Here is a 26,166-nt window from a genome sequence, read left to right on the forward strand (position 1 = left end):
CTGTAAAATACTCATTATATCGACGTGGTGGTACCAGCGCGGTTCGAATGCTCAGTCGGCGGATACCGCTGAGGCGTTAATTATCGAACAATTTAATCTTAAGTTACGCGAGCATTTAGGGCTATGACTTTAAATTAATGCGCAGTTATGCCAAACTGTGACCCTTCGCCCAATGGCAATTGAAAAGAACAAGAAGAATCGAAATTACCGTTTTCATGTAGTCAAAATAGGTGCGCGTGGAAAATAAAAACACCATATTTCATAGGAAACGTGTTGTGTTCTCTCGTTTCAGTCAAACCTTAGTCTGCATCTGGCTCTGCTACGAACGTTTCAAATTGTATCAAAAATAAGGTAACTGTTCTTAAATATTACTATCATATTGTAATTAAACTGATACAAAATCGCTACCACGAAGTATTAAACGAACATTAGGAAATGTCATCGGAAAACGATAGATCGCAAAACGCGCAAGCGGAACAACCATCGCCCCAAAACGGCGGTATCATAGACTCAACGCTAAATGACGAAGTTGACGAATGTATGACAGAAGAGGACTATGTCTCTCCCATTCCCGCGGAAGAGTACCAAACGTCTCAAAACGACCACATTAACAAGAAACTGCTAACTGCTTTTCTATCAAGAATAAACGATTTAGTTCCATCGCCGAGTGTTGAACGGATAGACACCGATGATGATCATAACGATTTTGACCGCGAACTTGACGCGCAAGTTTAAGACATTGGCGACTTCAGCGTTGAAATTATCTATTGTAAATTGTTCTAAATGTGGGAAATAAATTTATTAAGTGTTCTTTATATTAAAAAACATCTATTTGTATTGGAAAATAAACGTATAAGATACTTAAGCCGTTAAAATGTGCAACCTTGAACCAAATTTGTTTTTACACAGATAAGCATATCATAAGTGATGATAAGGGAATAGTTGAAGCTTTTGCAGAAGACATTTTCTACAATTTCTAAAACAATCTGAAATGTTTCAAGCAAATGGTATTTTTCGAAGTAGACAATTCCGTATAAATGGTAGAATAATTAAACATTTTTGCGCAGAACATCAGCATATTCGCTATAATCCACTGAAAGGAGAATGGGTCCTGGTGTCGCCCCATCGCATGAAGCGTCCTTGGAAGGGTCAGGTGGAAAGCACCCAAGAAGATGAAAGACTAGAACACGATCCAACAAATCCCTTGTGTCCTGGAGTCATTAGACCAAATGGACAAGTAATTGACTTCAGTCACGAGCGTTTAAACGCGGTATAATTAAAACACCGTGTCTTACGTATATGTAGGTCAACCCCAACTATACAAGCACTTTCGTCTTTGAAAACGATTTCCCAGCTCTTGTCAGTGAAGTTCCAGAACCAGGTAGGTTTTGCCTTTTTTAAATAACTGTATAAATAGATCTAGTATAATTCAAATTTAAGGTCCATCTAGTCATCCGTTATTTAAAAGTGCTAGTGCGAAAGGGGTTTGCAAAGTAATGTGTTTCCACCCATCCTCAAACGTATCCTTGCCCCTGATGAAAAAAGAAGAAATTGTGGACGTAATTAACAAGTGGATTGAAGTCAGCTTGGAATTGAGTTCAAAATATAGTTGGATTCAGGTACATGAATGCAAAGGTTTTCCTCCTATTACTAGATAGAAGGGCAAACCTTTGGTCTCCAGTAGGCAGTGGCGGACTGGCCATAGAGTGAACCTGCCCGATGGCAGGTTGGCCCCACGGACCGTTCATGAAATGGGCCCCTCAAACATGATAGCATTATAGTTGTTAAAGCTGGGGCCCTTTGTCTTCTGACAGCCCAAAATATTAGACCCAGTCCGCCACTGCCAGGTGGGGTGGCGGAGTGGTTAGCGCTTTCGCCTGGCAGCAAGAGGAGCCGGGTTCGATCCCAACTTGTGGCACTGGGTGAAAACTCGGAACTACTCCTTCAGCGTTGAGTTTTCAAGTTTTCTTCCCACAGGTTTAAGGGGTTTTCCCCCGAGTTCTTCGGTTTCCCCTTCCATTAAACTTGTAGAGGTTAACGTTAATAGTTAGTGTAGGGAGCTGTTGGCTCGCGTGGCATGTAGGGCTTGCTACCACCCTCCTACGCATTGTAACCCAACCACTTATTTAAAGGCATCATAAGTCGCTAGATGACTTGGGCCTAGGGTGGTGCCTTGGGTATTAGCCTAGCTAATTATATTTAAAAAAAAAATAATAAAAAAAAACTTTGGTCTCCAATCTTTGAAAGATCTGGTTTCCAATTCCCATTTATCCACAGACGCGCAATAAATTACCGCGGTGTCAGAAATAAAAGGCTGAATGCTGGAAACCAGAAATTTTTTTGTTCTTTAATCTCTAGTCTCCGGTATTCAGTTTCCTATTAGTCTCCGGTTTTCGTGCTTCCAGTTCTAGTTTCGGAGTTCGGATACTAGAGACTGGAGGACGGAGCCGCCGATGTACTCTCCTATACACATTTAAATGTAATTTTCTATCAGATTTTTGAAAACAAAGGAGAGATTATGGGTTGTTCCAATCCCCATCCACATTGTCAGGTATAATTCTCAAATGAAAGGATAATTTAAGCGTTTAAATTAAAATGTACGTTTTTAAGATATGGGCCAGTTCGTTCCTACCAAACGAAGCTCTAACGAAAGACAAAACGCAAAAGGATTATTTTCAAGAGTATAAACACCCTATGTTAGTCGAATATGCAAAACAGGAAATCTTACAGAAAGTGAGATAAAAACATCGAAATCCAAATTTAATCTGTAATTTTGGAACATATACTTTTATTCTAGGAAAGGCTTGTTCTAGAAAACGAACACTGGATTGTCGTTGTCCCTTTCTGGGCAGTTTGGCCATACGAAACCATGATCTTGCCTAAACGCCACGTGAAAAGACTACAAGAACTTCTCAAAGAAGAAACCGAAAGTAAAACTAAAATAAATACGAATTAAAACTTACAGGCCCCGTGCGTATTTTAAAGTTTTGGTAACACTAGTGACATACAGCGACGAAAAATTGAAAACTTGCATGGAATTTTTTTAATTTTTCGGTTTTTGTTTATTTCTCATCCTTTGATGATCCATAGCGAACATTTAACAACAGGGTAATCTCACAAAAAAACGCACTTGGTGTGAAGGCTCCTAGCTATGTACACCAACCTTCCACCACCCCCTGAATAGGACCCCCCCCCCCCCCGCTATATTTAGATTTGTCGCTTTGAAACGTTTTACATTTCGCTACCTCAGTTCCAAAACCAGTTAACTCAAAAAAACAAATCCAAGAAAAATTATTTAAATAATAATAAATTACTATTTTTAAAGCTAGCTAAGTATCAATAATCTTGGAACCATAAAAAATTCCAAAAAAGGTAATTTTTGGAATTTATAACTAACGTAGTGATAACCAATCAGAATCCAGGCCAATTGTTTTTGTGAAGCGACAAAACATTGCGATAGTTCCCAATTTCATTGGCTGCGGGTTTCTTTTCCATAGTCTATGAAAATCCCTAATCAATTGCTACTTCGTTAGGCCTAGTTTTTCGCAGTATTTTTGTTAATTGACGGATTTTGAAATGACGTTTTAGCGCGCGACACTACAGGTACATGTCTTGGGCACACAGCCTTCTTTGCGTGCTTTTTTGACCATAACATGTAGAGGTATTTTCACGCGCAAAATGAATTTTAAAAGCCGTCAATTTAAGTTAATATAATACTACTACTTTAAAAACTGGCTTTTGGGTTATGAGATTATTTAACTACGTTTAGTCACACCATAAGTAACAGAATACCCCTAAGTATGACATATGGCACTTGAAGCCTTGCTCATTCACATTTTCTTCCTACATCCAAAGATAAATCCGTAAAACGACTAGCAACTCTGTAACCCGGAAGATTAACACTCTTTGAGAGTTGAATTTGTCTATTGGTGTTCCAAAAGGAGTCAGAGTTCAAATTCAGCCAACCAATCATATAGTACTTCAAAAGATTTTGTCTATTGCGTAACAATAGTGTAGACTACGAGCACTCGCCGAAAACGAAATTAGTGCGGCAAAATACGTATTAAGCCTAAAAATGGCGGTATTCAAAATTGCGCGCCAATTCTCGGAATATCACGTTACCGGAAGTTGGGTTAGATTAGTTAATGGCGCCACTACCGAATAGCGCTATTTCGAGAAAAAAAATTAGCGTCACAGTGAACAGTGTGAAGAAAGGATGTAGTAAAAATTTTCCGGATGTCATACTTGGGGGTATTATGTTACTTATGCTTTAACGCATAAAAATAAAACATGAATCCGCATAAAAATAAAACATGAACCTTCGCTGACTCGAGGCAGTTTCAAGACAAACAGTTAAGGGATGTGTACACCATTGAGTTAGGAATATATAACTCAATGGTGTACACCGCCTAACTATTAAAATGAAAAAATTACACTTATTTAAAAAAATTCCCGAGGTAATAGTTATAGAAAGACATTAGTTGTGTATTTCACCTTGCACTATTTTAAAAGTCACGAGGTAACCTGGGAAGTTATACATATAAAGAGCGTAACAAGATATGTATACTTATTAAATATGCATTAAAAACTTCCGGTTATACGTTAAGTTTTGTACATTTGGGTCCAGCGGGCTTATTTATCTTAGTGGTATTTTCACTAGCAAAATGATTTTTGAATTGTGAAGTAATACATTTCCATATCTAGGTTTGGCGATTATAATGAAAAAGCTTCTCATAAAATACGATAACTTGTTCAAAGTGACTTTTCCTTACTGCATGGGATGGCATGGTACTTTACATAAAGAAAAATAATTGGGATTCATAAAATTTAAATTAGTTTCCAACTTTTAGGAGCTCCAACTGGAAAGTTTTTAGAGGAAAACAATGACCACTGGCAATTACACGCCCTGTATTATGTAAACAGATTAATATTAAATCATAGGTGTGCATTGACTATTTTTATACAAAATTTTCTTTCTACAGCCCCCATTATTAAGGTCTGCTTCGGTGAAAAAATTTATGGTGGGTTATGAAATGCTAGCTCAGCCTCAAAGGGATTTGACAGCCGAGAAGGTAAAAATAATAATTTCTGGTCCTTTTTACAAAATAATTTAAACTATATTTACAGGCTGCTGAAACACTGAGAAATTTAAGTGAAACGCATTTTACTGTTAAAAATTAATGTTTACTGCAAGAAATAGTTTTGGTTAGAGCATTTTTTTAAGAACTTTACACAATTTTTATTTTCTTACAATTTTGAAATACATGACAATAACGTTTTTTTCTAGCTACCTAAAAAGAAATAGGACGATACGAGAAGAAAATTTTGTTAACACTGCGTTTAAGCAATTTTCTCCAAATACCAATGATTTTTTGTATATTTACTTAAATAAAACCCCAAAAAAAATTTGTAAAAACCATAATTGAATTTTTATTTTTATGCCATTTTTTCCATAAAATATGCTATGAATTTTTAAAAAGAAAGATACAACGGCCAATGCATGCGATGCAAAGTTTTTTCATAACTAAAGGGAAACTGTTCCGTTTACTTTTGTGCCGTTTTTTTAGAATTTCTCTTTAAAACACAACCACACAAAAAAATGTAGTAGGTTAAATTAAACACGAACAAAATCGATGTGACTGAACAAATTTTTTTTTAAACCTTCATGTCAGTTCCTGAAAGAAAAAAATGAACTAAACCAAATAGGTAATATTTTCAGTCACACCTTACGTCTTAGACAATCCACTTCGTAATTTTTTCCCCCAAAGAAAAAAATAATGAAAACAATGGAGAAAATTCAAAAATTCTTAGAACATTTTAATAACTTTTATCTAAGTCTTTTCTCGAGTTACGCTGAGGAATAATTTATACGAGATATTTTTCTTAAATCAGGGCATTATTTGGAATCTTATATTAAAAACTGTGTTTATGTTATGTATTTTATACAATTTAGTAGTTAATGAACTGTTTTGGACAGTTTCATTTGAATTACCCAATTATTTATCTAACTATGTAATCTTCGACAGACTATTCGTAATTTATTTCTGAATGGAGAGGAAAAATAGAGGGATATATTTGGGCAAACTTTTGCGAATTACCAAATTAAAAATTGAAATCAAGATTATGTAAGCCAAGCATTTAGCCAACATTTTAAAAATAAGGACGAATATCTTAAGAGGAATTTTTTTTTTATAAATCAAGAAAAAAAGAAAGGCTGGCATCACGATTCATTTCCGGAATCCTCATTATCTTGATTGAATTCCTCCTCGTCTTCATCTTCTTCATCCATATCATCACCGTAATCCTCATCGTAAAAATCTGTCATGTCCGCTTCGGTTTCCTGAGGCCGCGGTTTAGCCTTGATACAATATTCTTCAATTGTGGTAGGCACAACCACTTTGTCCTTGTCGGCTTCTTGCCGTGTGGCCAGAACTTGTTTTCTGAACCATTGAAAACCACCAAGTAACGGAGTTTACGAAAGTGGTACGCATCATTTTACCAATACCAACACAAAACCAATATTTTTTTTGGCACATTGTTGAAGGAACAAATATCGAAGAAAAAACATAGCATTAAGTAATACGTAAAATCAAGTTATAAAGTATAAAGCGGCCTGAGATAAATTAAATTCCCTAAACTAATTTAGTTATTAAAGTGTTGGTTGCACGAAAATCCTCTAAAAATTAAGTGAAATGAATATAAATTTAATTTTAAGTGTCTGAAAAGGTTTTTTTCAAAAAAGGTCAATTTTTTTTCATAATTACAACTCTCAGTGGATAATTTCTGAGTTTTAAAAAACCTGTTTAGGGAATTAAGGGAGTTGAAATTGCATTGTAAGATCCTGTACGTTTGCCTGCTTTTGGTTAATTAATAATGCAACATTTAGAAGTTTTTAGTACCTGATGATATTCTCGTATTCCTTATCTTTGCCTTTAGATTCTTTCCAACGCCTGTACATGACAGAAGCGTCCACATTTGCTGGAGAAAAAGTGTTTGGCTCATTTAGCAGTGAGATCACACTCAGCAGAATAGTCCTATGTAAATTCTTAGTGAGAATGACTCCAAACTATATCTAGGGTTGGTGCAAAATACCTGACATTTTGCGTAGGGTTCCAGCGTTCACATGGAAGCTCTCCACTTTGAGGATCGTCAATAGGAGGGTGTAATATAGAAATACATAGATCGCCATTCTGGATGTATATAAATAATGCCAATCAAACATTATCATCCAAAAAACTGTACTAACACCCTTAAGTAAATTTCAACTTGCCTCGTAAACATTAGGATGCCAAACTTTGGTTAGGAAACGAATACTAGGCGGCGAATATGGATAGTCTGGAGGGAATTTTACATGAGCCTAGAAATATTTACAATACTTGAGAAAAGAAACTTATTGAGGTTAAATAGGCCAAAGCGTGTCTTCTATTTTTAGGATTGCAAAGAGTTTCTTGTTGAAATGTTAACCCATTTTCAAAATTCATAAATTTGGATGCCTCCGATATGTATTGTACAAGTTGCTATATCTTTCTCTTATTATATTGGAACCAGCATTTCCTAATTTTACTATAGATTTTAAAAATTAAACTTCATAATAGATTTAATGAGCTAGATTTTGTATAATAAATTGCTATAGGCTTAGCCCTGTATGACATCACAATGGAACCAAATCATTGATTTCACATAAAATTTCACCCCAGGCAGTTGCTAAGACTTGGATTGGCAAACGTATCCTTTTTCTCATATTATCACATATGACGTTGTAAAATAGTAGAAAATAAATGGTCTTCGCTTTTAATAACCAAATGCAAAGATGCGTAAGCCCGTAATTTACTCGTAATTAAGTAGATTGGTTTGAGGTTAAGTAGGTTAACCTGCCCTTGATTGTCAAAAATGTACTTGTTGCCAAAGACATCTCAGGGCTCAAAATAAACCCCACGCAATCTATTTCCTGAGGAGTTTGAACTGAAGAGCTCCTATCTCCTTAATTACTTATCATACACATAAAAAATATATTCACCTTAAAATAGCCAGCTTCATAGAGAGTGTGTGGTGGCCCGAAAATTGCTACTTCCCACTCGAAAAGGTTGTCTTCGTTGACCAATTTCACCCTAAAACCTTCCACTGGTTCTTCTTGTAAGCTTTTAAATTCAAGGGCCAGGGCTCTCAACGCGCTACTGGTAGGCTGTTGAGCCATTTCTGAGCCCTTTAGAGTTTCCAAATCACCAGAAGAATTTTGTTTGACTTCGTTTAAAATTAAAAATTTTGCTGAAAATTTTCTGCCGAAACAATGAATCTACGAACAGCTCCGTTCTCTGCGTCAAAACCCCTGAAAGATTAATGTTACTCTGACGTCACGAGTGAGGCGATCGCCATCTGGGAGGCGGAATAAACAAAGAGCTTAGCCAATGGTATTCGAGTTTTCGTTACTGTTCGAAGAATCGACCAATGTAATTGCGGGGCAAAATGACGCATTTCCTTTACTCGGAATATCCTTGGTATTCGCCTATTAGTTGAATACATTTGGCTTGTCCTCGAGCAGTTTACGACCAATTTCGCGCTACACTTTTGTCGAGAAATATGCGTAAAAAGTTGCTAGTGGTGCATCTCCGGACAGCTCATTGCAGACAAAATGTTTTCCTCCACTGTAAAAAGCTGTAGGGCATTTCGATATTACCATACTCCTTGGAATTAAATCCGCTGTCAGGATTTGGACGAGGAAAAAAGCTCCAATAGTAAAAAATAAGGTCAGGACTCCAAGGTGTCAAAATATCTCAGATTCAGTCAATTCATACAATCACAGTACCTGACCAAATAAGTCAACATAATTCTACAAAGGTAGATGTTAGGCCTAGTAATATTAATCGACATACTTCTACAAATGTTAAGCCTAGTAATATTCTAATACAATTTTCAAGGACCAAACAAAATAAATTCAGCTTGTTTATTTTTTAATATACAAAAACATTTATTTCAATGGTATGAACCTGGAGGAGTGGGTAGCTCCGATACCAGGTCTTCCATGCTTGACTGGCTTATAGGTTATGCTGAATTCACCCAAATAGTGTCCAATCATTTCAGGCTGGAAGAGATATTTGTACATTTTTAAACAATTGCATTATGAAGTAACAAGAGTTTGGTAATAATTGAGTAATTCTTACTTTTACTTCAACTTGGTTGAAAGTTTTACCATTGTAAACTCCAACAATCGAACCAACCATTTCTGGAACAATGATCATATCTCGCAAATGGGTTTTAACTACTTCTGGTTTTTCTAATGGTCCAGCTTCTTTCTTGGCCTTTCTCAATTTCTTGATTAAAGCCATGGGCTTTCGTTTTAAGCCCCTGGAAAACCTCCTCCTGGCACGGCAATGTACCAAATCCATTAGTTGATTGCTAGAAAAGTTAAATAAATTCAGGATTTTAATAATAACAACAAATAACACCCCATCATAGAGTTCTAGCCTAGATCACTGTCCAAATTTTCAACATTGTAGTCATTTAACTTGGTTTATAACCAACTCTCAACAAAAACCTGTAATAAGTATAAAACCACATTCAAAGATTGGAAAATAATTAAGAGCTTAGATGCTTGGTGTGCTGTACAATAATATGGATTTATAATTTTTTTTTAAAATATAAAATATAAAGTCTATAGCAGGAAAATCTTTGATTTAAGATTTTTACCAAAATTAGCGTGGGATTTATTAAGAACTTACTTTGTCATATCCAAAAGTTGGTCCAGATCAACACCTCTAAAGGTGTATTTACGGAAAGTCCTTTTCTTCTTAAGAATCTCTTGCTGTTCCTAAAATTACAAAGGATTTGTAAAATCATCTTCGTCACAATATAATATCTAAGTTACTAGTTAGTAGTTAGTTAATAGTTTAAAGAATATCAGCCTAGTAGCCCGGGCCTTGGCATAAATTTACGTACAACATAATAAAAAGTAGATTAATACGACATTAAAGCAAAATACATAATAGGAAACCTCAAACAAGCATTATAGTTAAATTCTCCGTAAATATTATTTAAAGTAATTTTCTCGAAAATAAGATTGAATTAGATAACTACTCACAGCGTCTTCCATGTTTGCGGATAAAAATCACCAAGTCTTAGAGACAGACGATAGCTCTTCAACAGAGTCGAAAAGACCACGCGTATTCAGTGAAATCTGTAAATAGCGATAACAGATGGCGAGAGCGATGCCACAGCGAATGGCGGAAAGTGCAACCGCGCGGCGGCATAATAGCGTACTAACACTACCGCGAAATTCAAACGCTGCATTAATCGAAATCTAATTTCGATAAGAGCGTGAGTTTATTAATATACACAAACATAAATATTTTTATGATTATAAAAGAACATTTACCAATTAAATTAAGTCTGTTTGTAACAAATATTAACGATTTTTTTTATTTAAATATCACGGTAAAAATATCGTTTGTTGGTTATGAAAGTTAGGTTAATGCTACCAGAAGGGGTTTATTATGAACTTCTGATGCTACCTTACTTTATGATTCTGTAGACTTGTAGTTTTTAAATTTCAGATACAGCGCAATGAGAATAATACCAGTAAAAACCAGCCAAAAAAAAAAGAAAAAGAAAATAAGACCAGATAGATCGAAGTACCATAAAAAAAGGAACCGGTTTTTCCTTCCTATCCGAACAAGCATCCCATTTTGAGAAGCGCGGATTCTTACCGCATGAGCTTTCATCCAAAACGCGTCTAACTTTGCAATAGGAGACGAAACATAAGTCCATTCTATTCGGAAGGGCAACAAATGCACGTTCAAAGTCGCGCGGTATTGCCTTTCTGTCCGTGTCAAGTAGTTGAACGAAAAGTATATAACGAAAAATCTTCATCTGCGGAATAAATGATCTCCATCAGCGGGAGGGAAAGGAGTGGACCTCAACAGCAGACTTCGAAGTCAGTCGGCGGAAAGAAAACGCGCAGAGGGTGTGGTTTATTTTTCTCTCTCGGCTTCTTTGGCTTTTCAAGAAAGTTTTAGCAGGTGTCAAAGCGTGTCTTGTCTCGAGAAGACGGGCGAGGGATAGCTCCAGACTAGGTCCGATCAGAACCCGCTGTTCGATCAATTATGGGCACTGGGATTTCGTCGTTTACGCGACGCTACTAAAGTTACTCAACGAAAAAACTGAATAAGGAATATTATCGGATTAAAAGTTACGGCTGGATAATTCAGCATCAACCGCGTTTATTCGATAGTGTCATCGTAAGGTTCGGTGTTCTTTGAAGGATTCCACAATGATAATGAAATGCTTCGGGGAGAAGAAAAAGACTCATCACTGCAAGATTGTGCTCCTAGATGACACCGAACTCATACAGGAGGTCCAGGTGAGGGTTAAACCTTCGCAAATGTTAGACAGATTTAGTAGCCCCGTGAAAATGTATTCAGATTTTACTGGCGTCTGAACTGCGGGATCGAGATTTTTAAAATTGAAATAGCGGACTAATATTTATTTTGGTAAGGTAGGCCACACGACGACGAAATCTGTGTTTGGACAGTAGTACATCAGACAAGACGATTGGTCTACGTGTCATAATTTTGGTCGTAGTGTAGCATGCTTTACTAAAATGGTACTACTACTAAAGACGAGGGGTCGGACATTTACCAAAATCCCGTACACTTTGTTTAAAATCGCAAAATCTTTTAACTCTCTCCATAGTAAATTAACATTGAAATCCCAAAATCACTTCAAAAATAATGATAAAATCGCCAAATTCTCTACGAAATCCCGAAATCCCGTACAAAATAATGGCTAGTGTCCGACCCATCTACGAGAGAGGTGGGAAGCCGGTATACAATCTTCGGGCCCTGAGTCCTGGCGGCCCGAGGGCAGGAACTTTCCCCCCAATTTCTCCCTTAATCGAGTCCACGGAACAAGTGTTTTACTAGAGCCCGAGCCTGCTCTCGGCGGCCGTGTGGGTGACTTGACACTTGTTTAACGATTTCGAACGTTAGCGTTCGTAACTTTTCGTGTTCGTTAGAAACGCCATCGAATTTTTTATAACGTAGAAAAAAATCTATTCATAAGAAAATTGTCCGCTTAGAAAGCGTCATAAAAGTTTTCTTATAAAACTGGATTTGATATAAGATGCTTCTAAGCCGGATACGATAATTATTTAATAATATTAGCGTTAATCAAAGCCTCCAAGGATGTTTTTTTACGTCAGCCGTATCTCCTCCGATCCTTATTTGCCGCCTTAAGCTGTATTAGCGTCAGACTCGTTGCATAAATTAAAATGACTTTGGGGAGACTTCCCAAAAAAAGGATAAACACGGTCTAATGAGCACTTCTCAATATCAATTTTCGAAAGGAGAAGATTACCATTTTACAGTTGTTTTTGTTTACCGGGATAAAGTAAGATAAAGTAAAGTGTAGGAATGTTAAAGGGGCTTCAATCCAAGCTTCAATCGAAAACCCCGGTGTTTTTTTTAATAGCCTGGAGGGTAATAAGAGATACCATCGAAGGGGGGGGGGGGGGCGTCTGGGTATGAGAAAATGCGCAGGTACTCGTTGTATTCCCCTCTATCGCGTCTCTTCAAAAGTGGGTAGGGCTGGTGCATGGGAGCACTGACTGAAACGTAAAATAGCCGCAGGTTGTACGCGCGGGGGGAAGAGGAGCGAGGGGGGAGACGAAATGGCTGTTCCGAGAGCAACCTTGGGGTCTTTTTCTATCGCCTCTCATTTCGACTTTTAACTTCTTGCCTTTTCTAAGTAACGAGACAACCATCTTTTGCACCATTATCTCGGGCTTATATACGCGCAAGAACGTATTTAAGTCTCTAAGAAAGCTGAACCAAGGTAACGCTGGTGTCACGCCCTTACACTTTTCGGAACGGTCAGTGGCGTAGCAACCACGGGGACAAGGGGACAATGTCCCCTCCTAAATTTTCTACTAGCGGACAACACCTGTGTTTGTCCCTCACCTGAAATATTTTGAATTGGTTTTTACAACCATAATGAAAAAGATAAATTAGTCGTTTAAAACTTTGAACAACAAAGTAAGATTTTTTGTCAAATTGAAGTAAAATTTCCAAATATTTGTCCACTTTTATAATATCATGTATTGTGAGGCTCGCTACACTCGCAATGTACCCCCAAACTCAAAAAGTTCCTACGCCCCTGGGAACGGTCACGCCCTAAAATCCGCAATAGGGTTATTTTTTGATATTAAATGACCCGGGTTCAAATTCGGGATTCACCGAGAAAACATTTTTGTAATATCACTTAATTTTCTTGCCGACACCATAAGTTTGCTCTCAAAAAAAAACTTAATTTTCTTAAACTTTGTTACATTTAGAATAAAAAATGTTAATAATTTCATTTTTCGTCGCCGTTAAAACAAAACCACGTAACTTGAGATACGTGGTTTTGTCAAAATTGACATATTTAGATTCTACACCCAAATTTACGTATATAACATTAAAAACATTAATAGGTTGCAATTGGATTTATTTTTTTAAATCGAGAAAACATTTAAACGTATCTTTGCTATTCACAACTTATTTCGCGCAAAAGCACGTATCTTGCTTATTTTCAGCTTCTATCTCCCTTCATGACGCAAAACCACGTATCTCTAAAAATTCCCCTTTAGCAAAATATTTTTAAATTAAAATCCTCATAAAGAGTCAATATTGAAACGAAATTATTTAACTCTATAATTAATTCACGTGTAAAAACCTAACACGCGATTTCACAAGTCCCTGCAAAATTAAAAAATACATTTTTCTCAAAAAGGCCACCGAAAAGATTTTGGTTTTGTTTTAACGGCGACGTTTTAATATCTAAACTATTTTTAAAGCCTTCGCTGGTTAAAATATTTTTGTCTTGTTTCAATAAATGAACAGGGTTATTCGAAATGTGTTTAACTGGTGGATGCGGCATTTAAACCTGAGTCGTTCAATAAGAACAATATCCAGATGACACTACATGCGTATTGTAGTTTAAAAAGACACTCGTGGATAGAGATTTGGAACATACCAAATCAAAGACTAAATTATCAAATCTTTTATTGATTTTTTTTCTATTAAAGGGAATATAACCTGCAAAGCCATTTTTATGGAAGACCCCTTCAATTTTTAAAATTTCCCTTTACAGTGGTGCCAAACATTTTTAAAAGGGAACGGTCAAGCTTTAACCATTTAGGTAGCCCTATAGCCCGTTAAAAACTAAAATTTACGTGAAAACCGCATCAAAAAATATTGAGTGGTTAATTTTTAATAAAATAAAGAAATTTCGGGAAATTGAAAAGCGCGCGTCCGCCGTGACCCCTGGTGAGAAATCGGTGAGACTGAAAAACAACGTAAAAGCGCACGCTGCTGAAGACGCGAAAGATTTGTTTTGCGCGTTCCAGTTATACGAGACCTAAACCTAAATTGCGCGATTTTAAAAGTTAGGATAGTTCGCAAATCACTCACTAAGGTCCTGCTGGCGCTGGCGATACACCTTAAGATAGAGGTAAAAATTCTAACCCAAATACTATTTTGCGTTTCAACTTCTTAGGCCAAAAACTATTTTTTCAAGACAAAATAAGGTACGTGTAAGTATATTGAACGTCTTGTTGATCTTTTGATATGCAAATAAGGCGATATTTGGAAAAGCTTGGCCGTTCCTCTTTAAAGCCAAAGGCAAGAGTGGCCAGAGCTGCAAACGTTGGTGTTCCACACCAAATACCTGAGGTTATATTCCCTTTAACGATAAAAACACCTATGCAAAATTCTGATCAGTGCAAATTAAGACCGAGGAACAACACGACTGAGTTAATTTTCAGGCAGTGTAGATAAAAACCGAGTGGAAATTCAACTATCCCATTCAATGAGGCTCTTGAAATGTTTTTAGATGTCTCTTGCGGCTTATACAAACGTGAAGGCAGATTCAGCCCCGTAATGTTGTGCAGCGCCCCCTTTTATCTAAAAACATTTCAAAACCCTCATTGAAACGTGTTCTAAAAGTTAGGAACAAAGTTCAAACTATTTGATAAGTAACCTTTAAAATTTAAGTATATTTAAAACTTAAAATGAAGAGCATTTTCTATATTTTTCGCACATCTAACTGAGGTAGGATTTCATTCCGTGATATTTGGAACGATAGAAGAAACATTCTAAATAAACTAAAGCAAAAATAACATAAGTATGTCAATTAACGAAAATTATCACCGAACTATAATCAATGCTTAGTTCTCAGCACTGTCTAATATGCCCAAGACGAAATTATATACTATCAACAACGATAATATACTACTCAGTTCAGAATGTTAATGTTGAAAAAAGGTTCGGTCAAAAAACTAGCGATAAGTGTCATACTTAATTTTACTATGTTACTTATGATAAAGGCAACATGCAAGGTCTGCCTCCAGTTTTTTTCGTGAAAAAAGTCGATAGTGATTTACTAGTGAAACTGGTTTTACGTAAACAAAATATACTTACTACTGTTGTTGAAAATTAATAAAGGAAGTTTTGGCTTGTTAAATAAAATAAGTAAATTAGCAAACAATTACCGTATAGCCTTTTTCCGAACGCTATTTACCGTAATGACAAGTTAACGTCTTTAAAACGGGCCAAATTAGGGAATCAACTAGCTCCTCGCCATCCGGTAGCGTTCGAAAATACCATCAACATTAGTTCGAAACCGCGTGATGCATCTTTTTCGAACTTAATCGACGGGTTTCTGCCAGCGCCGCGTCGTGATCGGGTAGGCCTCAAATTTCTCGACGTAAAATGGCAATTGTAACGTATAATCACAGTTTTAAATGGGCTTATTATTCATTTTTTTCTTCCAAATGGATAAAAAGGAAGAAAATAAAGTATGAAAAATAGTATAACCAGAAGTAAATAATATATTTATTTCGAAGAAGTATTAATTTTCCCGTAGTGCCAATTGATATTGGCTTTAAACACGTACCAACGCAACCTGTCGCTGACCTTTCAAAATATACCTTTCGAAAGAAAAAATCGTGACTAATTATGACAAAGATAGATACTTTTAACGTAAGTGATATATTATGTACTTCTGGTATAACCAATAATTTGAAAATTCATAGAAAGCGAACGTTTCGTGCTCGGAGCATACCCGATTCGTGATTATGAACAATTATTGGCAGAAAACGTTAGGACTCTGTTCGTTGCCAAGACATCTTTAATTAGGGCAGTTTTCATTGTTCCATTTAAACGTAATCTACGTGTAATGGTGTCTGGATTGTTTCGCAGATTCGTGAGGCGATATGTCGTGAGTAAAAATCATCGCCAGATTCAAACCCTTCGCTCCCAATCTCAGCAATCTCCTCGGTCCTAAGAAACCATTGACCAAATTGATAATATCAGAAGTTAATACTTTATCTTTTACGAAAGGAGGATCCATTTAGGCCATCACGGGTTCTATAATTTGCCTTCTTAAGTTCTAGCTCCAATAGCAAGCTTTTATTTCGCATAGTACATTCTCTCCTCTAAATTGTTTTGACACTTTTAAATTCAATAGTATATTAGTTATAACAGGAAATTATGTATATACTTGAAATGTCTAAGACTCCATTGCTGCCGAGCTGTGAATGGGCTGAGCTCAATCTACGACCAATGTAAGACGTAACACTATAAGTGTATAATAGTGACATAAGTGTGACGCTTCCTATTCTTCACACGCAAAGGTTTTACCATAAGCCTATCATAAGGTCCCCATAAGCAAAGGTCTACCATAGGGGCCCATGGTAACGGCGTTGTCCTGAAGAGAATAAAATTAACGTACGACGATAGGGCAGTAGCGACATCTTCTTTTTCAAAATTTCAAAATCTAAAATATTCTCTTGCTTGGTAGAGCAGCCACGCTCGGGTTGATAAATGCCACACAAAACGCCTCTAAATCTCAAATTTAACAAATAAATACCTTCCGAAACACAACCCTTATTTCTAATAGCCAATTTTCTTTTCTGGTGAATCATTTTGCAAAGATAAGTGTTAATTTTAAGTTTAAAAGCGATAAAATTGCGGATAAGCCTTGGCTACGGTGCTAAGGGCTCGCGGCGAAGATTTCACCCGCGTTAAAAACGTTCGCGAATTTTATTTCAGAAATGCATCGTTGAGGACTTAACCACTAGGAGGTGCAGATTTTGAATACCTACCTCTTTATAACGGGTGTGTGATCGTCAAAAATTTGACCTAGACCTTTGCTTATGGGACCTTATGATAGGCTTATGGTTTTACTGACGACGTGAGAGTTATTCTGAAGACAGACTGCATTACGGGCTTCGTCCGCTCGCTCCCGCGTCACACGTAGCCTTTGACAGCGCCTCGCTAGGGGGTTATTTTCTTCTTTTGATGACGTCGCTGCGTGACTAGCTCTCAGTAAAATACTCCCCAATGTGACAAACTTATGGGATCACATTATAGACTTATGGCAACACATATTTTCAAAATAAAAGGCTGTTGCCGTTGCTAGAAGTAACGCCATCTGTGGGGGACTGGTTTGAAAATATTATTTTATTGGCACGATAATTGAGAATCTCTTTTTCTATTTTTGATAAAATGAATTAAAATATGAATTAGTTAAATTCAGCTTTAATTAAAGTTTTCATAAACTAAATTAACCTAATTTTGGAAATTTTATTGAAAGATAGTAGCATAATGTAATAAGTGTTTTCATAAAATCCGGCTATGTTGTCCCCCCCCCCCGACAAAAATTTCCCCCTTAGTCTTTGATGGGAGTTCAGTTCAGTACGTTCCAGTTCTAAAACCGTCGGCGTGATTCGCATGAATGTACGTCAACAAGCTGGCAAACATGTTTCCCAAAAAATCCATAAATACCAAAGACTACAGACCGTTAAATGTCCCTTCCTAGAGTATACCGCCTCTTTGAGAGAGACGCTTAGTTCAAGAATATATTTATTTATATTAACAATGTAAGGGATAATGAATATGTGAAGACAATTTTTTAGTGTAGCTTGAAAAGAAAGCTGATTCCTCCTAATTAAAATCAAATTAGCAATTCCTTTTAATGATAGTTTGTTTCGCCAATAACAACGTAAGCCATAACGTACCGACGGACTGACAATTCTCCACGAACTGCTCCTAGTATTTGGAAGATTCCTGGAAAATCGCCTTTTCAACGGATCAGCCAAGGACTATTGAAAATTGAAATGCTTTCAAAAATGAAAACAACGCTTATTTTTAGAAAATAATGATGGATTATTGAATCGGAAGATAAAAATAACTATTATTAACTCTGGCTACATTTCAAAAGTTAGTTTTTTTTTCTAATTTCAAACCTAAACGCGTGTACGCTCTTATTTCTCGCCATCAAACTAACCAACTATTTGGACACCGGAAAGAGCAAGAAGGGACGAGTTTCATATTCGGAAACTTCCTATTTCGCAATCACTCCACGACAGACTATAATTAACCGAATTCTTTCTGTGCCATACTTATGTTTATTATGTTACTAATGGTATAAATAAATAAATTCTAGCATAGGTGATAGAACATGTAAGACTCGTTCGTTCTCGATGAGACTACATACGTTCTGGATACTTCTGATGATTTTCAACACGAACTCGAGATTCCAGTTGCGAGACATGGCACTGTGGTGCCGGTTCGTTAACCATTTAGAACGCATTTTATAAAGTGAAAATAAAATTGAGCAATAACAACGAACGGCTTCGATCCGTCGCGTCGCATGTCTTCTGGTTCTGGCAAATCTTTAGGTGAGACATTCGTCCGTCGGGGACCATCGTTAACTTCTTCCTTTTTACACTGGTAGCCAGAATCCCGGCGACACGCTCTGCTAGAGCACAACCCTTACCCGCGCAATGGCCAAGTTCACAGCTATGACCATTTTCGAGCGCGTAATTAAAAATTAACAAACTCAGTCAAGTGACAAAACAAAGAACGATTCCGTTCAATCGAATCCGTTATAAAAATGCTTCCATTGTTATAGTTCAAAGGAATTCAAAGGTTGGAAAGCTAGAGGGTAAATTTTAGCATGAATTAATTAAGAAACGTTATTGGGGTTCGAGGATATGAAGAAGTTCTTTGATTTATGCAAAAAATAATGTGCTTTATTCTACGCCTATCATCAGTAGTAGCGGAAGTATATAGTAAAATCCACGTTGAAGTAACTATCATCAATACAGAGTGCTACGGATAGGAGTACCGAAACTTTCTATATGCATTCTATGGGTCTCTATGAGTAAAAAATGTCTAATAAACATTTGTCCTAAAGTGCTTCATTTCAGAGATATGGGCTCCCAAAAAACTACCCCAAAAACCGGACACAGCCTTAAATCTGGCAAACAATATTCTTCCTTGAACCAAATTGTTTTCATTAAACTATCAATTTTTTATCCGTGAGGCGAGAAACTTTAGTAACAAGTGGCAAAAGTTCATTAATGTCCTTTTAGAAATAAAATGAGTTTGATATAAATTTCTTGTATTTCTTTTAGTCGTCTATCTAGAGACTCAAACGCCAGTCTATCTGACACCAGTCTTTTGGGAATCTACTGCTGGTTGAATCTTTGAGCTTCTAACCCATTTTTCTTGAGCCCGTGCGTTCAATAAGCATTCCTGGACCAATGTGCCATATTAGCTACAATATTAGACAATTTTAAAACCATTCCTTTAGAATTTTAATGACATTTGTATGTTTCGATTAAATAATTAATATCGTATCAATAAATTAAAATGGCTTGTATTTGTCTTCAAACTCATTTTACTTCTAAAAGGACATTAATGAACTTTTGCCACTTGTTATTAAAGTTTCTCGCCTCACGGATAAAAAACAATTGATAGTTTAATGAAAACAATTTGGTTCAAGGAAGAATATTGTTTGCCAGATTTAAGGCTGTGTCCGGTTTTTGGGGTAGTTTTTTGGGAGCCCATATCTCTGAAACGAAGCACTTTAGGACCCCTGTTTATTGGATATTTTTTACTCATAGAGACCCATAGAATGTATATAAAAAGTATCGGTACTCTTATCCGTAACACGCTGTATAAATATTAGCAATGGAAAAAACTTATGTATAATATCGTATTTAACTCTTACTATGAATCGATTGATATTATGAAAAGTGGACATCCAGCTATCGTTTAATTATCTGGTCATGGCCCAAAATTAAAATGTACTTTGACCTATGACATCGTATGATTTTAAGTCATGACCTTTTGTATTTTAGGTCTAAATTGGCAATCCTCTAAATAATTTCTTACCTGCTATGAAATGGCTTTGAAAGTCGCTTGATGACTTAGGCCTCAGGTAGTGCCTTGGGTATTAACCTAGCTGATTACTATTTTTTACTACTTAAAGCCTTGGTCAAATAATGCATAAATCAATAAACTCAAAGGTCAAATAATGCATAAATCAATAAACTCAAAGGTCAAATAATGCATAAATCAATAAACTCAAAGGTCAAATAATGCATAAATCAATAAACTCAAAGGTCAAATAATGCATAAATCAATAAACTCAAAGGTCAAATAATGCATAAATCAATAAACTCAAAGAACAAATAATACTAAAAATATACACTCAAAGGTCAAATAATTCATAAATAAACAAACTAAATCAATAAACTCAAAATACAAATAATGCATCAATCAATAAACTCAAAGGTCAAATAATGCACAAATAAACAAACTCAAAGGTCAAATAAGATATAAATCAATAAACTCAAAGAACAAATAATACTAAAAATATACACTCAAAGGTCAAATAATGCATAAATAAACAAACTAAATCAATAAACTCAAAATACAAATAAAAATTAATAAATACACTCAAAGGTCAAATAATGCACAGATAAACAAACTCAAGGGCAAATAATATTCAAATCAATAAACTCCACCCGGCGAATAAAGGACAAATAATCCGTAAATAAATAAACTCAGAGGTTAAATGATGTCCAAAATTAAATTTCATTTTCAACCATCATTGCATAAATTATCAACAAATCTCGAGACTGATGAGTAAAATAATTTTCTTTAATAGATGCTAAATACTTCTGTTGCCAGAGAAATGACTTCAACATCCCCCACTATATTTGAACCAATGAAAAAAGTTTTATTAAATTAGAAATTTTTCTAATTTCGAAATAAATATTATTTAAGTCTATGTAGTCACGAAAAAAAGGGCTATGATCTAATTGTTACGAATTATTAGAGCTAAACGTTGTTCTTCATCTGTATAAAGTTTAATAGGGTTTGAACCGAGAAATGGAGGATGGGGAAATTCGTTGTTCGCTTCCCCACAAAGGCATAGTTTCACTTTCTCTCCTTCAACGTAGTTTTTCTAGAGTTCAATGGCTTTCTCTCTCTGGCGGTCCAAAGAAAGGAAGTTAAATTAAAGGGGGGAGAGGGGGGCTACAAAGTACTTTAAATCTTGCCACCCTCCGTAATAAATTTTTAGTTTTTTTACTGATATCAATATAAAAGGAGATGCAGAATTTAAATGAACGCCTCAAAAAATGTTGACCCCGAAAAAGCGTTCCAACTTACGTCGTTAGTTTTTTTGTCCGACCAAAACGGGAAAATGTTATTTCCAGTTAAAACAAATTTACTTTTATTGGTCCCCGTCGAGTGAAGGGAGCGAATTTTTTCGACTCGAGAAAAAAAATGTATATATATATATATATATATATATATGTATAAGAAATTGTATAAGTTCTTCTGCAGTGGCGTATCCGCCAATTTGAAAAGATTTATACAAAATCCAAGTCCGGTTTTCGAGCGTTGCTTAAAAGATATTTTTCTTTGGCGCGGACAATAAAGAGGCGTCGATGCCACTGACCTTGTTAGAAGTGACGTCACGTGTCATCTAGCAACGGGTTAATTTATAAGCCGAATCGCATTGTACCAGTTGCGAGAACGTCATCGAAACTAGTACGCGTGCGTCTACTTGCCAATTAAAAGTACACTTATGAACAGTACTATCATAAGTTTATAATTATTTCCCCCATTAGTGTGACAGTTTCCTATCCTCTACGTGCTTTATTATAAGGGACACACATTTTTGGTGGACTTAAGCCAAGCTTTTGGATATGCAACTTATTGTCTCTGAATTTCAAAACGAGACTGTGTTTGCCTGTCAATCGGGGTACTTCAAACTGGAATTAAAAAAACCCTGCTTACGGGCCCTTTTCCTTAACGCAACCCGGTCTCTCTTTAAAAACGAGAGGCGTAAAAGTTCCACTAGACGGAGCTACACCTTCCATTCCAGGGGCTTTATATTCTTTGATCTGCACGGATCTCTAGATAAGCTAAAATTCAAACACATTAGTGTACTCGAGCTAATTATCAGTAATTATTTCAAAGAACCGCTACACTTATGTAAATAATTATAGACTTATGATACCGTAAATCGTCGAAAGCTCAATTGTAGTTCACAAAGAGGTTGTGTTTTATCAGCAGCTGAAGTTTATCTAGTCGCTGACAGTTTGGAGAGGCAGCGGTAAAACTACGAGGGATTACGATTCTAGTATAGAGGACTTTGCCAAAACTATGAGTAGTAGTAGGGGTGTGTTTACTACTCCTAGGCCAAAAGAACATGACCTTCAGAACATATGATTAGATAGAACAGAATGGGGATATTGCGAGAGAAAAAGTATTTTGTAACAGTCCTTGAGTCTATATTATAAGCCCGGATAGCTCAGTCGGTAGAGCGTTAGGCTTTTAACCTAACGGTCCAGGGTTCGAGTCCCTGTTCGGGCGGACGGTTCTTTTTAGTGAAACACAAAGTACGCTTAGAACGCAAGCGTACAAATGTTGGCCCGTTTTCGTCTAGCTAATCGAACAACGCGCCATCTAGCGCTCTTCTCTTGAGTTGTAAATTCACCACATAAATATGGCCGCGTCCAAAAGAGTAAGCGAGGTTTCATTGATAAATGGTAAATACATTTTAATGATTTTTCAGCTAGAACTATTATAAAACAATGTGAGCATACATACTTATTTATTAAGTAAGATGGTTAAAAATTAAATGTAACTTCATTGATAAGTTTTTTAAAGTTTAAGTTAAATAAATAGTTTTTAACTTTTAAGCCTTTGCTTAAGTTATTTATAATTTGCAGATGTTATTATATTATTATTATTTTTGAAACCCAATTTCAAAGAATAATTATTAAATCTATTGAGAAGATAAATTACATTTTAAGCAGACCTTCAGATACTAAAACATACGAAGTTGTAAGTTTAAAAACATCTACAGGATTTTTGCTGAATATAGTAATGTCAAATTAACCCGACGTCGGTAGGCAGCCATATTGTCCTAAATTTTAATTTCCGCTAAATATCGGAAGGTAGCGCTACGTTAGTTGCGCGTGACAGTTCTAGGGAAAATTCTCTATACGAACTTTTGCTTGCCTTACTAGTCCTTCTGGGGGTTATTTGCCATGCTTAGACCCTTTTCAGATAAGCCTATTAAACCCGGTATTACAAACGGAAGTTTATTATATAAATTTAATTGTTGTCTACTTATAAGACTGGTTTGAAAAGAGTAGCCTTTATTTTTGATAAAACAAAAACCATCAAAGTGTAAATTCGTATCAATATTTTAGAGTAGTATATAAGTTAAAATGAACTCAACAAGTGTACAATCGTAGTTTAGGTAATCACTGAAAATCACAAAAAAATATGATAAATCACTGAAAATCACAAAATATGATAAATCGCTGAAAGTCAAAAAATATGATAAATCGCTGAAAGTCAAAAAATATGATAAATCACTGAAAATCACAAAAATGATAAATCGCTGAAAGTCAAAAAATATGATAAATCACTGAAAATCACAAAAATGATAAATCGCTGAAAATCACAAAATATAATAAAACACTGAAAATAACAAAAATGATAAATCACTGAAAATCACAACAAATATGATAAATCACCTATAGAAAAAATACGACAAATCACTGGAATTTACTGAAGAATTGTTAGAAATTATTGTAAATCACAGAAACGATAATGATAAATCACTGGAAATCACAGAATAAACTATGATAAATCACTAGAATTTACAGAAGAATTGTTAGAAATTGTTGGAAATCACAGAAAAATTGTGGAAAATCACTGGAAATCACAATGGTTTTTTTCCCTAAAATAAGTTATAAGGTGTACAACGTTTTCCAAATGCTTACCCCCTCGACCCAAAAGCGGGGAATCAGATAAGTTAATATCTCGATTCGAAATCTTTTCACGTAAAGATAAAAATATTTGTGAGATGCTTCACTCTAGCTACGTAACAAACCCCAAAAATATAGCAACGCGTGAAACTATTTGAGCACCTTTTTAGGTTTTAGCGCGTATCGTAATGGGTAAATCGTGGAGAACGCTTATCTCGTAAACAACAATTGCTTTCTCCGAAGTTCTTGGCGTTATAGAAAACGCTAACTTATGTCAAAAGTGAAGAGCACGAAACGCTCGAAAAGCGGAATAAAGTTCGAATCTTGAAATAAAGCGACAAGTGAATAGTGATGGCAATTTACCGGTAAAAATAAAAACGGTAAATTTACCATTAACTTTTTTATTTAATAAAAATAATGGTTTGATGTCACAATAATTATTAAAATAGTATTTTAATTTTAGCATAGCCTTAGGTTACATTAAACTTCGAGAAACCTCCTAGATAACCCCGAGGGGCAGGTCACTTCCTTGATTAACGACGCGCCCCTCAAAAGATTAAATCCGATTTAATCGTGATTATTTTGATTAAATTCAATTTAATCACGATTAAGTTGATTAAATTCAATTTAATCACGATTAAGTTGATTAAATCACGTTTAATCATGATTAGAATTTTTAAATCTGATTTAATCATGATTAAATGATTAAATCTGATTAAAATAATTAAATCTGTTTAAAATTATTAAATCCTGATTAAAAAATTATATCGTGATTAGTATGATTAAATCGTACTTTAGTTTTGATTTTAATGATAAATTCTCGATTCAACCGATTATATTGATTAAATCGTGATTAAAACGATTAAATCTAATTAAAACGATTAAATCTAATTAAAACGATTAAATCTAATTAAAATGATTAAATCTAATTAAAAAGATTAGATCATGATTAGAATGATTAAATCTCGTTTAAATGATTAAATCTTGTTTAAATGATTAAATCCTGATTAAAATGATTAGAATGATTAAATCTCGTTTAAATCGCGATTAGATTTTCCAATCTTGATTAGATTTTTTAATCTTGATTACCCGGATTTAATCACGATTACCCTGATTTAATCATTTTACTATGATTAAGACGCACCCAAAATGGAAGTGACCTGCCCCTCGGATAACCCAGGCTTAGAAATACATTTAAATGTATGGAACGTAAAATCACAGTGCCGGGAATTCGGAGTCTTTAAAGGGCCCCACCGGCGTTTGATATTCGTCAGTTTCCCGCGCGAATCGCGGACATAGGGAAAACTACGACACGTCGTCTGCTACCTGATTTTCTGGGTGAATTTTTCAAACTCCGGTGGGGCCCTGGAAAATGATTTGGTTTTCTGATGCAATGTAAAATCAAGAATGTATTTATTTATTCTCAGGGAGAATGAATATGTTTCTCTAATTCCACCCGTTGTGCCCCCCGGTATGCTCCTCCGTTTAAAATAAATCCAATTCGTCCTGCAATCTCATTGGTTATTAAAAATTACGTTTTTCGACGCGATTAACGCTGCTGCTCCCCCCCCCCCCTCTAGCGTGAAGGGGGTAGGGGCTCAACGTGTCCGTCGATCGTCTCAACATATTCATTCTCCCTGAGAATAAATAAATACATTCTTGGTAAAATGCAATTGTTTCTTCTTTTATTTGAAGATTAACAACATATTTTTGGGTGTTTTTGCTTTATGAAAATAATTGGTAAATTTACCCCCTCACATCTCTACAAGTGAATGACGCTATAATGATTCAATTTTTTTCGTTTGCAGTCAACTTCAACGGGCCAGGACCTCCTCGACGTGGTTTTCCGTCATTTGAATCTGCTGGAAACGCCGTATTTCGGACTGAGGTTCATTGACACAGCCGGCCAAACCGTAAGTGATGTGATGCATTAATTCATAGCCCGGACAGAACGAATTAAAATAAACATACGGGTGATCGATTTCATTACGTTAAAAAAAGAACGTTTGCCAATTTAAATTATAATTAAGGGCTGACGACTAATAATG

At 35.6% G+C, this 26,166-nt stretch overlaps 5 protein-coding genes and 1 non-coding gene across 13 annotated transcripts in view; 3 read left to right on the forward strand and 3 right to left on the reverse strand.

Moving 5' to 3' along the window:
* The window catches only part of LOC149922832 (death-associated protein kinase 1-like), a 62,049-nt gene extending 61,914 nt beyond the window's left edge, over nt 1-135 (reverse strand). The window contains exon 1 of one of the 3 annotated variants that reach the window (XM_090162851.1): nt 12-135. The gene's annotated coding sequence lies outside the window, so the exon portion shown is untranslated. The remainder of the gene's footprint in view (nt 1-11) is intronic. The other 2 variants (XM_090162848.1, XM_090162850.1) reach the window with 2 other exon arrangements.
* A 134-nt stretch (nt 136-269) lies between these two features.
* On the forward strand, nt 270-5,422 carry Galt (Galactose-1-phosphate uridylyltransferase). The gene is made up of 13 exons (XM_090162853.1): nt 270-351; nt 910-1,007; nt 1,068-1,237; nt 1,306-1,381; nt 1,441-1,619; nt 2,495-2,551; nt 2,611-2,733; nt 2,798-2,930; nt 4,705-4,788; nt 4,851-4,915; nt 4,983-5,072; nt 5,128-5,205; nt 5,288-5,422. Exons 2-12 carry the CDS (start codon nt 992-994, stop codon nt 5,179-5,181), a joined length of 1,047 nt encoding a protein of 348 aa, XP_090018979.1. The 5' UTR covers nt 270-351; nt 910-991; the 3' UTR covers nt 5,182-5,205; nt 5,288-5,422.
* LOC149922836 (ubiquitin-conjugating enzyme E2 R2) lies at nt 5,287-8,330 on the reverse strand. Its single transcript, XM_090162854.1, has 5 exons — nt 8,018-8,330; nt 7,271-7,357; nt 7,093-7,190; nt 6,900-7,034; nt 5,287-6,440 (listed from the first exon to the last, which is right to left on the reverse strand). The coding sequence occupies exons 1-5, from the start codon at nt 8,192-8,194 to the stop codon at nt 6,221-6,223; spliced, it is 717 nt and encodes a 238-aa protein (XP_090018980.1). The 5' UTR covers nt 8,195-8,330; the 3' UTR covers nt 5,287-6,220.
* A 597-nt stretch (nt 8,331-8,927) lies between these two features.
* RpS15 (ribosomal protein S15) lies at nt 8,928-10,165 on the reverse strand. Its single transcript, XM_090162711.1, has 4 exons — nt 10,076-10,165; nt 9,717-9,805; nt 9,159-9,393; nt 8,928-9,079 (listed from the first exon to the last, which is right to left on the reverse strand). Exons 1-4 carry the CDS (start codon nt 10,085-10,087, stop codon nt 8,966-8,968), a joined length of 450 nt encoding a protein of 149 aa, XP_090018837.1. The 5' UTR covers nt 10,088-10,165; the 3' UTR covers nt 8,928-8,965.
* Nucleotides 10,166-10,920: 755 nt separating this feature from the next.
* LOC149922838 (band 4.1-like protein 4) overlaps nt 10,921-26,166 on the forward strand; it is a 53,062-nt gene continuing 37,816 nt past the window's right edge. For 3 of the 6 annotated variants that reach the window (XM_090162707.1, XM_090162709.1, XM_090162708.1), the window contains exons 1-2: nt 10,922-11,353; nt 25,927-26,031. In XM_090162707.1, coding sequence (XP_090018833.1) covers nt 11,264-11,353; nt 25,927-26,031 — 195 coding nt within the window. In that variant the 5' untranslated portion in view covers nt 10,922-11,263. Of the gene's footprint in view, nt 11,354-22,637; nt 22,886-25,926; nt 26,032-26,166 lie in introns of those variants that run through there. The other 3 variants (XR_016477167.1, XR_016477168.1, XM_090162710.1) reach the window with 2 other exon arrangements.
* On the forward strand, nt 22,637-22,709 carry TRNAK-UUU (transfer RNA lysine (anticodon UUU)). The gene has a single exon. It is a non-coding gene; the product is annotated as a tRNA-Lys (tRNA).

Source organism: Leiobunum rupestre, chromosome 11 (assembly GCF_980474605.1).
Source record: "Leiobunum rupestre chromosome 11, qqLeiRupe1.1.hap1, whole genome shotgun sequence".
NCBI classification, from domain to species: Eukaryota; Metazoa; Arthropoda; class Arachnida; order Opiliones; family Sclerosomatidae; genus Leiobunum; species Leiobunum rupestre.